General features: G+C 34.9%; 1 protein-coding gene across 7 annotated transcripts in view; it reads right to left on the bottom strand.

Annotated features, from left to right (window-relative positions):
- The window catches only part of Bicd1 (BICD cargo adaptor 1), a 152037-nt gene that overhangs the window by 39641 nt on the left and 99126 nt on the right, over window positions 1-13270 (bottom strand). For 3 of the 7 annotated variants that reach the window (XM_026787896.1, XM_026787897.1, XM_005364636.3), the window contains exons 6-7: window positions 9309-9460; window positions 7005-7212 (exon numbers count right to left, since the gene is read on the bottom strand). In XM_026787896.1, coding sequence (XP_026643697.1) covers window positions 7005-7212; window positions 9309-9460 — 360 coding nt within the window. Of the gene's footprint in view, window positions 1-5781; window positions 5976-6894; window positions 7213-9308; window positions 9461-13270 lie in introns of all 7 variants that reach the window. The other 4 variants (XM_005364633.3, XM_026787894.1, XR_003378456.1 and 1 more) reach the window with 3 other exon arrangements.

Genomic DNA, 13270 nt, shown 5'->3' with positions numbered 1-13270 from the left:
GTGTGTGTGTGTGTGTGGTGTGTGTGTGGTGTGTGTGTGTGTGTGTGTGTGTGTGTGTGTGTGTGTGTGTGTGGAGAAATCCCTCCCAAAAGGATCAGACCCAAAACTCAAGTCCAAGTGGATCAAAGACCTCAACATAAAACCATAAAAATGAACTTGATAGAAGAGAAAGTGCTGAATAGCCTTGACAATACTGGCACAGGAGACAACATTCTGAACAGAACTCTAGTCACACAGGCTCTAAGATCAACAAGTAATAAATGGGACCTCATGAAACTGAAAATTTCTGTAAATCAGGGACACTATCAAAAGGACAAAATGGCAGCCTTCAGAATGGGAAAATATCTTCACCAACCCCACATCTGAGAGAGGACTGATTTCCAAAATCTATAAAGAACTTGAGAAAATAGATAACAAATCAAATAATCTAATTAAAAATGTGGTACAGATCTCAACTGAGAATTCTCAACAGGGATCTCAAACAGTCAAGAAGAACTTAAAGAAATGTTCAATATCCTTACCCATCAAGGGAATGCAAATCAAAATGACTCTGAGATTCCATCTTACACCTGTCAGAATGACTAAGATTAAAAGCACAAGTGACAGCTCATGCTGGCAAGGATGTAGAATAAGAACACTCTTCCATTGCTGGTGGGAATGCAAATTTGTACAGCCACTTTGGAAATCTATATGACAGTTTCTTAAAATATTGGGAATCAACCTATCTCAAAATTCAGCCATACCACTCCTGGGCTTATACCCAAAGGACACTCTACCATACCACCAGGACCCCTGTTCAATCATGTTAATAGTAGCTTTATTCAGAAACTGGAAAAAACCTAGATGTCCATCAACTGAAGAACGGATAAAGAACACGTGGTCCATTTGCACAAAAGAGTATTACTCAGCTGTTATAAACAATGACATCATGAAATTTGCTGGGAAATGGATGGAACTAGAAAAGATCATCCTGAGTGAAGTAACCCAGACCCAGAAAGACAGACATGGCATGTACTCATTTATAGGGAATATCAGCTGTATAGTAAAGGGTAATCATGCCACAATCCAAAGACCCAAAGAAGCTAAGCAACAAGGAGAGTTTAAGGGGGACACACATGAATCCTACTGTGAAGAGGAAATAGAATAGACATAACAGGTCAACAGGGGTGGGGTTGGATGTGGAGGTGGACATAGGAAAAGGAGGGATCTGTTGGGAGGAAGATGGAGGGAAGGAGTACTAGGAAAGACAACTGGAATCAGGGGAATCTCTGGGATAAGCCAGAAACCTAGGGCAATGGCAATTCCCAGGGTGACCCTAGATAAGACTTCTAGCAATGAGGGATATAGAACCTAAACTGGCCATCTCATGTAACCAAGCAAGACTTCTAGTGGACAGATTGGGACCCCAACCCAGTCATATAACCTTTGACCTACAATTTGTCCTGCTTACAAAATATGCTATGGGAAAGGTGGCACAAAAATTAAGGTCATGGCCAACCAATGACTGATCCAGCTTGAGACCACCCCTGACGCTGCCAAGAGGGCCAGGACCCAGAGACTGGACAGTCCAGAGACCTAGGATAGTACCAAACATGACTGGAAAAAAATCAATGAAATGACTTCTAGTGAGATTCTGTTATACTCAAAGGTTGTTGCCTAGCCTGTCACTAGAGAGGCTTCACTCAGCAACTGATGGAAATAAAGAATCCACAGCCAAACATTAGGCAAACCTCAGGGAATCCTGTGGAAGAACTGAGGGTGCCAGTGGGGCCAAGCACACCACAAAAAAATCCACAGAATCAACAAAATTGGGCTCATAGGAGCTCACAGAGACTGAATTGCCTACCAGAGAGCTTACATAAGACTGACCTAGGTCGTCTGCACATATGTTAAAGTTGTGTAGCTTGGTCTTCTTGTGGGAATCCTAACAGTGGGAACAGTGGCTGTCTCTGACTCTGTTACCTGCTTTTGGGATTCTTTCCCCTAGTGAATTGCCTTATCCAGCCTAAATAGAAGAGAAGATGCCTAGTCTTACCGCAAGGTGCCACATCTTACTTGATATGCCATGGCTGGCTAAAATACATGGGAGGTCTGCCCTTTTCTGAAGAGAAAGGAAGAGGAGTGAATTGGGGGTGGAGGAAGAGGGGAGTTTGGAGAGTGACTTGGAGGAGAGGCGAAAGGAAGGGAAAACTGTGATGGGGCTGGAAAAAAATTAACAAAAAGGTGGGATTATATGCTGACAATCTCATAAAAATGAACCAAATTAAGTACGCTGTTATATATTTATTATAGAAGACAAAAACATTTCATGTTCTCTATCTTAAATTTTTAAGTGAGATCTATGTCTCAATTCCTCAACCTAAGGATAAAAAAGATTAATTTCAATTTTATTGATATAATTTCATCAAGAATCCTCAATAGAAAAATAAATGTTCTTATCTGTTTATTAAAATAAAATGTTACATGTATATTTTATAAAATGATTATCAAAAATTCTAAATTAAGGGACTTTCCCTTTAAAAATAATTAATATATATTGTTATCTGACAGAAATTTTTAGAGTATTCAATAATTTATAATAAAACTATGAATAAAGCCTAAAAAATTATCTAAAACAATATTTCATGTTAATAAAATTGTGTGTATGATTAATCAATTTTCATAATAATTCCATTACTAGAATCTTTTTGAAAATATTTATGATAAGAATTTATTAAGGCTTAAACTGGTTAATTTTTACCATAGGTCAGGTTTTGATGCCCTGCATCCACATGTCAGCTTACAGTCGTCTGTAACTCTGGAAACAGGGAATCTGATCCCCTCCTCTAGTTTCAAGCCCTACGTTAGGTATGCATATAGTACACGACCTATATGCAGGTGAAACCCTCAACACATAAATAAGAAATTATTAATAAGTAAACAAATAAGGTGGTTGGTTTAATAGTATGTAATAAAAAATTATTCCTTGGGCAATAACACTTTCTTTCCTCAATCATTATTTTAACTATAAATAAATGACTAGAAATACAAAGTTGATCAACAAGCTGTTTTCGTGAAAGGAACTTTTAGATCTATTGATGATTCTGAATTTCATAGATTTATAGTTTTGATTTTGTGTACAGTACTCATATCTGATTATTTTTTCTAGTTTTTCAAAACTAAAGATTTTAAGACAATTTAATGGTACTTTCACTCCAGTATGCTAGGGGTTTTAAAGCTGAATATTATAAAGTATGTAAAGAATTAGAACTATTTAGAATGTGTGAGAAGTTTCATAGGGCAGATTGTATAGTAATACTACTTTTCCAAAGCAACACTAAAATGGAGCAAAAACCATAAAGATATTTAACTTTTAACCCATCATTTTACGAGCCCAAGACCAAAAAGATGAGAAGCTGAAAGCAAGAAACTATGTCAAGCAGCTCCCTACATATGCACAAAACAATGGGTGAGCATGGAAAGAAAGACTGATGTAAAAATAATATATTAAATAAAAATAAAATTAAAAGGAAAGAAGAGATGGCTCAGCAGTTAAGAGTTCATACTGCTCTTTTAGAGTACCTAAGTTCTGTTCCAAGCATCCTTGTTGGAAGGTTCACAACCAGCAGAAGTCCCAGCTCCAGGGGATCCAATGCCCTTTTCTGACTTCCAAGGGCATCTACACCCATGTGTACACATGAATATATACATAATTTTAGTAAAATAATATTTTATTAACTAATAAAAAATAAGTATTTTGTTTAATAAAATAAATCTTTAAAGATACAATAATTAATCTTAAAAGTAAAACTAAGTAGCAACATGAAAATGTTTATATTAATAGCTTTTATAATGTAATGATAATGATGTAAATACATATTAATGGACATAAGGACCAAACAGCCATACAATGATGAAAACAGTTACTACTAATATTCATTAACTTTTAATGTTATTAATATGTTTCCTTATATTTAAATACAAAAGAGTTACTTATTAATTATATCAGTTATTTTCTAAGGAGGCAGCACTACTAAATCCATTTGAAACCTAGAAAGATTTTAATGACTTTTACCTACATCAGTTACCCCAATAAGTCATCACCACTTTGGTGGATCACGAATACTTCAGGTGCTTTCTTTTCTTCCTTTGGGTACTTTCTTAAAGGGTATAAACAATAGGAAGTGGGTTATGAAATAAGAAATACCCAGGATATCAATTACTTATATGTATATAGATACATGTGAATATGCATGTTTGTGCATAGGTGTGGCTATGTATATGTGTGTATAGATGTGTACATGTGTACATGTGTGTACATGTTTATGTATGAGTGTATGAATTCTAGCTATTATGCCATTTTAAATCATTAGTATTACTGATGTCCTCAAAAATTCTTAGAATAGTAAACATCTGCTGTACATTCTAAAATCATATTTTTTAAAATTGGGTATTCAGTTTATTCATTTTATTTTTATATATGATTTGCCTGCATATATGTATGTGAACCATGTGCATGCTTGGTGTCCACGAATGTCAGAAGAGGGTGTCTGATCCCCTGGATCTGGAGTTACAGATGATTATAAGTCACCAACTCTGTGGGTGCTAGGAAACAAACTCAGGTTCTCTGCAAGACGAACAAGTGCTCTTAACCACTAAACCATCTCTGCAACCTCCTAGACCACATATTGTAATCCCAATCAGTGTGCTGATAGCATAAAACATGTAAGAAAATAGAAATCCAAAGGCTGAGGTTCCCAAAAAGAAATTTTAAAAAATTGAGGCTTAACATTTTAAAAATAAAATTGACAAAGGTAGCACTTTAGTTGCTAGGTGGAGGGAAGAAGATATAGGAAAAAGTACAAAAAGCTGGTTACCATCAGTAGGAAGTGGTAGGGATTATGGCAAAGAGTAGGACGTACCACATCAACAGCACAGCTGACAGTCATGAATATAGACTCAGTCTACAGCTGCCACATACCCAAAAATCTTTCAAAAGGCCAAAAATAAAGATGTTCACGGGAAATTCCTGGTCCTGTAACTGCTAACAAATATTTTAGCTTATTTTAACTTTATGTTCCTGTAACAGACAGGTAATGGCTGGCTTGTGTTTATTTTGTTTCATGGACTTGTTTTCTACCTTTGAACTATGCAGGGACTTCACAAGAGACTGTCTGTATTATTTACTGGCTAAGGCATAAACCACATTTTTATTTAGACCTTTTCATGCCGGGGTGAAAAAAAGAAAAGGTACAAAACAATGAAGCTAAAGTAAACTGTGGAACACGGGTAGGCATCAATCCAGTGTCACTATGAGAACATGATATGAAAACCTGAATGATCCTAAGTAAGGAAACTGTCAAGGATTTGGATATTCTGAGTCACTACAAAAAGAAATTATCCTTAAAAGCTTGTTAAAAATGTGGCTCCCTTTGCTGAAATTACATTGACAATGTTAAGAGAAAACAAACACTAACCAAGGTGGGGCAGCCATGAGCTACAGAACTGTAGACAGGATGCACACACGTCCTGTGTTGTACCTACTGCTCACTTCTCTTTGCCTATCCCATTCTTCCAACCTTCCTTCTCTTTCCTAGGCTAATGGTAAAAAATTCTTGGCGAATCCTAAGACATGCCTGGCATCTGGCTGTGGAAAGAGAAAACTAGCTGTAAATAAGCTTTCACTTCAGAGACAGAAGTTCCTTGTTGTCACAGTTCAACCTGCCAGGTGGGCTAAGTAAGAGGAGAGCTGTCTACTCAACTGTCATTTGCATCACATGCACCCAAGGAAAAAGTGTTTACCTGGTGGAGCCACGGTTAACCTTTTTTCCTTGCTGAGCCGATGCCCTTGGATGAGTTCACTCATGGAAGGGGAACCTTTCAGAAGAAATGATTCTGTGGAGGTGGGATCAGGGGGAACTCTTAATAAATTCTGTAGGTAGGAGGCCCCTGAAGTCCTGGGACGGCTCTGATCACAAAGGGAAGGTGAAAATTGTCTTGCAGGAGATCCAAGAAAAATACATATAGGAAACAAAAAAGTTTTACTTTAATTACCTTTCAACACCTCACCAGTGACAACATTATTCATATTGGCATTTAATTATCTTTTAAAAATGAAATCAAGATTTTTTTGTAATTTGTTAGTTTCCATATCAGGATACAACCTTTCTTTGAAAACTACTCTGAATATTGGAATAGAAATTTATTATAGTTAAACATTTTGAACTACAAATAGAAAATATATGTACTATTTTTGATTCTTAAACAAAAGATCCTCAAACAAAAAAAAAATTATATTAACTGAAAACAGGGCAAGTAAGTCAGCAACCAGAATTTGGTAAAAGGTTATAAAATCAAGACACTAAAATCCTTAAAGGTAGATTCTCAGCAATATTAACATGACTAATAAAAAAAGTCACAAAAACTTGCTTTTAAAAAAAGATTATATATATTCTATTCCATTTTATCAAATATAACAACTTTTCATCAGTTATAGTCTTATGGACACATGTTTCTCCTAGAGAACTAACTCATATCTTTGCCCCATGACGGAAAAAAATAACAAAGAACATCATTTCCAGAGACATGGCATTCACAATTATAGCCCATGTTCACAGAGCTTCACTTTTAATATCAACCTTTATCTACCCATTTTTAAGTTGGAGGATAGGGAGAGACATATGTATGTACATAAACAGCAGCAAAACCATTAACAGACACTTAAAAATCATGATATCTTAATCAGTATGTGTGAATGGGTGGCAGAAAGACCAACATTAGCAATGCCCATTAGTAGCTTTCACTTTTTTCTTTTTTTTCCCCCTTCTCTATCCTACATAACAAAAGTACAGAAATTTTTGCAGTCAACTAAAATCTGTCCACTGTACCACACTATGACAATAGCTGCATGCATACCTTTTCCTCTGAGTGCCACTGCTGACCCGAATGGTGGGTGTCTGTGGACCCTGACTATGCAGGAGGTAAGTGTCTATGGTAGGCACAGTGGCTGGCGTCTCCCCACTTACTTTAGGGCTGCCGATCTTGCTCTTTCCAAGTTTGCCTTTGCTGCGTCTGGACTGCTCATGGTCAAACTCTAAGTCCTCCAGCCGCTGTGTCAGGGCGAGCTTTTGCTGGATAGCCATTCGCAATAAAGTATTTAGAGTCTTCTTCTCATCTTCTGCAGCTGCTAATTGTCTCTGCATCTCATCCAACTGTGTGACATATTCATCACATCTGGAACCCAAGCAAAAAGGGGTGAGGAAGCAATCCCGGTCAAGCTAAACTGGAACTTGATTTAAAAAGTACTCCTCTCTCACCCTCAACCCAGATATTGATGTCCATTGTAATATCAAAACGTTTATCATGCAATATTGATAGAATATATACCAATGTTATATTATTATGTTTAATAATATAATCTAAGCTTTATTAGAGGCATCTATATATAAGGGAAACAATAATCTATAGGGCTTGGTACTAGTGGTTTCGGGCATCCCCTGGGAGTCTTGAGTTATAATCCCACATAGCATAATAAATTTGACTGGAATTTAGAGCACTGATCTTACTAGCAATAAAATGGAGATACTCTATAATAATATGTGGTAGAATATTCCTTTACACTGTGTGAAGATGTGTCTATGTTTTGCCTCACCTGCTTAAGGCACCTGATTGGCTTAATAAAGAGCTGAATGGCCAATAACTAGGCAGGACAGAATAGGCAGGATTTCTAAGCATAAAGAGGAACTCAGGGTTAGAATCTAGTGAAATAGCAGACTCCAGAAAGACATGAAGGGAGTTGGACATACAGAATAAAGAAAAGGTAAAAAGTCATGTAGCAGAACAAGATTAATAGAATCAGGTTAATTTAAGCTATAAGAGCTAGTTGGAAACAAACCTAAGATAAAGGCCAAGATTTCATAATGAATAAGTCTCCATGTCATTTTAGAGGGCTAGTGGTCCAAAGAAAGTCCATCAAGAAAGACTAGCTACAATAATTGACAACTGGAAACAGTAGACCATGTTCAGTAATTGGTGGTTCATAAGGGAGCATTCCAATTAAGCAGGATAAGCCTCAAGGATAGTTATGGAAGCAGCTTTGTGGTGATAATATAATTTCACATATTATCACCCCTACTTTAGGGATATTACAATTGCTGTCTGTATTGTATAATACTGTATCCATTGCAAAAAGTCTGTTGTATGCTATACCTACAGTAGTCAAAAGAATGGCAATGTTAATAAAAAGAACAGTTCTTCCTTTGGCTGTACTTACAGGCCTAATTTTAGATTAGAGCAGACACTGTTTTCAAGATGGCAGATTTCCCCAAATTAAAAAATTAAAGTTTCAATGAGTTTTCAGCCAAATAATAAAGCCATGATTCATCAAAAAAGATTTTTAAAAGTTTGGTTCAGGCACAGCAGGCCATTGTGAACATCTCCATCCCACTTCATATTATACTGAAGCACAAAAACAAGTTCAATGTTATTTCCCCAATAAGCCACATATATTTGGAAAAAGTAGAATGAGAAGTAAACTCACAATGGAGTTTTGCTTAGTTTAAGTATTAGTAACAGTTATTCTGTTCTAGTAGATAGTTAATGAGCTCATATAATTATCCAAAATATATTGTACAAACTGAAATTAGCACAGTTTGAGGTATTACACAGAAAAAACAAACCAGGACCTATGTTTAAAATGTATTAGGTCCAAGGGGTAACCTTTAATATCAAGACTCTGGGTTTATGTAGATCATGAGAAAAATCAGAACTTATTGGAAAAAAATAAATTCTAGGACCTTGGATTAATTCTTTTTTATAACTTGAAAATATTTTTAAATATAAAATAAGGCAATTACTATACCTGAAAGAAACAAATGTCTGTGAAAATGGACGAAAAGGAAGCAATAATTAAAATATTAACCAAATTGAGCATTTAAATATCCCTTTAAATTTTTAAAATTTCTTTCTCAAAGAGGAAATATGTCTTCTCTTAATCCTGAATGTTATGCTGATTTTTTCATCAAAAAGGCGACCTTGTCTCCCTTTCCATTCTTTTTTTGTCCTGCCACTATATTTACCATAAATAAACATATTCTAAATACGACTGAATTTTGTGAGAAACCCAGAAGCCAATTCCTGCGAGAGACTCTGTTGTCCTGTGGTCTAAGGTTTCTCTTTGCTATATCCATGACATTCAGTCACATGTCCAAATTTAGATTTGTCCGTGTGGGTATCTCATCATTTTCTTCATGAAAACCAAATACATTTATTCATAAATATTGTCAGTGTTTTTCCATCTGCAATACTCAATTTTGGGAAGAAAAAAGTACCTTGTTGCAAACATTGCTCTTAGGGATGAGAAGGTTGCAGCATCTTCTTTCAAAGCCTTCAGCTCATTCCTCAGTTTTGTCATTGTTTCAGTCACCATTGCCTTTTCATTTTCATATTTGTTCTTCAGATTAGCTAGAGCCACTTCAGCTGTCTGAAGCACAAAATCACAGCGCTTACTAACTCACACCGGGAAAACCTGCCCCACACATTTCTTTATGCCAAATCTATTCTTTGCTCTTATAAATGGAAACAGAAATTTTTTTAGGCTGGATTTTTGCAAAAGCATCTATATACACTGAATACAGAGATGTTTCTCTTTAATGTCAAATCATGTCATAATTCAATAATATTAAATTGTTCTTAAAGCCTGCTATGAGGGACTTAGTATTAGAAGCCAAGGTGATGAGGGTAGTTCAGTAAATAATTCATGCTGGTTGTTGAAGATATATGATTTTCAGATATTTAGAGAGACAAAACAAAATTTTAAACATGAATGATGTTTATCAAGAAGTTAGTAAAGAACCACTGATTCCAAATGATATGTGAGAAATGAAATACTTTTTGTCACTGTTCCTGTGGGTCTAAAACATAGAATAAAAGATGTAAGCTACTGTAACTTACAACATGTTCAAGTCATAGAAGTGACAAGAAATCAAGCATTTCCTAAATTTTTAAAAAAAATTTGCTCAAAACAATGAATTATAATCCAATTATTTCTTTATGTGTCTCTGTGTGTGAGAGAGAGAGAGAGAAAAAAAGAGAGTGTGTACAAAATGTTGAATGAATTATCCGAATTTGTAATTGGAGCATTTCTGAAGCTCCTTGAATGAACAATGTTTTAAAACAAGAGCTAGCCTAACACAGTAGGAGATAAAAACCACATCAGCTGAATCAACTGGTGCCACTGGCAAATGTTTAAAAACTTCCCTTTTGATGCACAGCACAAGAAGTCAAACAGGAAGCACTCTAGTTTTGTAAACTTTAAACTGTAGCCTTGCAATGCAAAAACTATCTAATACTAATTAAAAAATTACTATTGGTATTTCCAGAAGACTATAATGGTTTTTAATATGTTCTTTTGTGCTTGAAATAATTATCAGTCAAGTTTCTTATGCAAAGTATTCAATTAATATTTTATGTGTATGAATGTTTTGCCAAGTATATCTATGTCCCATGTACATGCAGCTCCAATAGACAGCAGGTGAATGTATCAGATTCCCTGGAACTGGATTTATAGACTGTTGTGAACCTCTTATGAAGGTACCACGAATCAAATCGAGGTCCTCTGGAAAAGAAGTCAGTGTTCTTAATCATGGAACCATCTCTCCAGTTCCATTTGTTAATGTTTAGACTATAAATTAATTTTCATTAATTTTGGCTTAATTGAAATTCTTATTAAATTAAAAATTATTCATAAGATATTTTTATTCTATGCAGCATTAATTCTCAGTAGAATATTCAGGAATATTATAAATTCATAAAATAGTCAATAATGCATAAATTGGGAAAATTTTCAATTCTTTAATTTTTTAAAGTTTAGGCAAATATTCATTTAGAACAGAAAATAAGTTTAAATTGTAAAAATTTAGATATAACAAATTTGTAAGCATGAGGTCATTATGTAAGAGGAGGATTGAGAGGGAGTGACATGCACAACTAATCTCAAAGGGAAGTATAAACTCATTTATCATTTGTGACAAATTCCCAGAACAACTCTACTTTGCTTATATTTTTATCTATAGACTGAACAAAGCTTAAAAATATTAAATATCTAAAACCCATTAGGTTTATTGACATCTTTATTCACCACATTCTAGTGTGGGAGATCCTTCTGTCTATCTGTTGCTTTGATTGGATAATGAATAAAGAAACTGCCTTGGCCTGTTAATAGGGCAGAACCTAGGTAGGCGGGGAAAACTGGACTGAATCCTGGGAGAAGAGAGGTGTTGTTTGAGAGACACCATGGAGCCACTGGAGATAGACATGCTGAAACTTTGCTGGTAGGTTATGACCTTGTGGTGATGCATAGATTACTAGAAATGGGTTAAATTAAGATGTAAGTATTAGCCAATAAGAAGTTAGAGCTAATAGTTAAAGCAGTGTTTTAATTAATATAGTTTCTGTGTGATTATTTCGGGTCTAAGCTAACCAGGCAGCCGGGAACCAACAAGCAGCTCACTCTTGCAACAACATTCTCCAAACACTCTAGGATTTACTTTTAAAAAAGAAAAAAGGAGAGACAAAAAACCCTACTAACCATTATTTCCAACTATAGAGACCTTTGTAAGCATTTCCTAAATGTAACATCCTGTTTATATACTTTTGTCCCTCTCTACATCACATTCTTTTGTCTGAAATTAATTCTTCTTCCCATGGGATAACCTCTTATCCCTCTAAGAACAATTCCAATTATATTTGCTCTGGAAAGTTTTTATTAATTCCCATAGATGTTAGTTGTTCTGCTGCAATATTCCCATAACTTGAATATAAAATATGTAACATTACACTAATTTATCTGTGGGTTTCAAGGGCTATGAATCCCCTTCTGAAAGGTAGAGACCATGTATTTGTTGTTGAGTCTTCACATCTGACACAAGTAAATACATAGCCAGTACTTTATAACAACTATCTTATTCTATCAAAAGGCAACACACTTCTGGGGGAAAAAACCAAATTATAACATAAAATTCATAGAGAATACATTATACTTGTTTTAAACCAAGATGTTTCCCTTTCCTCCTAAACCACAAAATTTTCACATCAACTTTAATAATTAACATTCCACAATGTCTATGTCTAACTCATGTCACCTATTGATACTTGAAACAATTAATGGCACATAAGTACTACAATAATCTATAGCGATTGTTCAACATTATTTAGATGAGTACCAAACATATATCAAGAAATGTTTTCACATAATTTACTAAGCCATTAAAGCTATGGCTCTAATGTAGCTCATTGTGAAAATATAAACTCAGCTAGGAATGTTCTGTTCTCTTTTGAATTCTTATGGCACTCTAAAAGACTTTATATATTCTGTTTTGTAAGTACTTAAAGGAATGTACTGAATTTACAATGGATTACTAGTAACTTATTTTTATGTTCTATTTTGTACCCCCATATGAATGCTTATTTACAAGTTAGGCCTTATCTTTTCACTTAAGCATGTTCACTTTTAAAAAAATCTGTATTTCTATGTTGTTGATATTTAACCTTCAGAAAGAGATCAAGAAAGGTATCTGAGTGCCTTGTTGATAAACACTCAAAAAATTATGTCCTTGAAAGAAGTTATATGAGTCAGGCCTAACATATAAGTTACTCATGACTACTCCATATTGTAGGGTTTTGAAATCCAGCAGTTACATCAATAATCTTCTTTTTACTGATATCAAAGTGAAGTCGGATTTCTTTTAATTTTTTCATTCACCTTAACATTTTCTACTTCTGTAAGTGATGATGTAAAAGAAAGTTCTATCTTCCCCTCAAGTTTAAATAAAGCTTGTTTATATTGTGAACAATATTCCTGCCTGTGGTACAGACATCCAATTTGTATCAGAGAATTCATGGAAACAGAGGAAGACTAGAAAGCAGATAACATATTGGTGTGGCTTCGGTAAGATATAAGTAAAAGAAGACACTCTGAAAAGGAAAGGGGTCTTCATTCTCTCCCTAAAGAGCATGCATTCCCATACCCCACTATTCACCAGCATTGCCTGTGTTTGCAAGGAAGGATTTCATGTGCTGCTGATGCTTTTCATCAACACCAATATTTGTTCAGTATTCCTCTCAAATATGTATCTTTTGAGGCTATCTTTTCAGATAAACAGTATTATCCTCCAGTCTATATATCAGGACATTCACATCTAGGTAAAACTCAATAATGGAAAACAAATCAGTCAATAAAGAATTGTCAGGTAGGTTCATAGTGAAGCATCCTACTTATTCCAGAAGGATATAA

Source organism: Microtus ochrogaster, assembly GCF_000317375.1.
Source record: "Microtus ochrogaster isolate Prairie Vole_2 chromosome 14 unlocalized genomic scaffold, MicOch1.0 chr14_random_2, whole genome shotgun sequence".
NCBI lineage: Eukaryota > Metazoa > Chordata > Mammalia > Rodentia > Cricetidae > Microtus > Microtus ochrogaster.
Note: the sequence above shows the minus strand (reverse complement) of the source record. Positions and strands in the feature narration are given on the sequence as shown.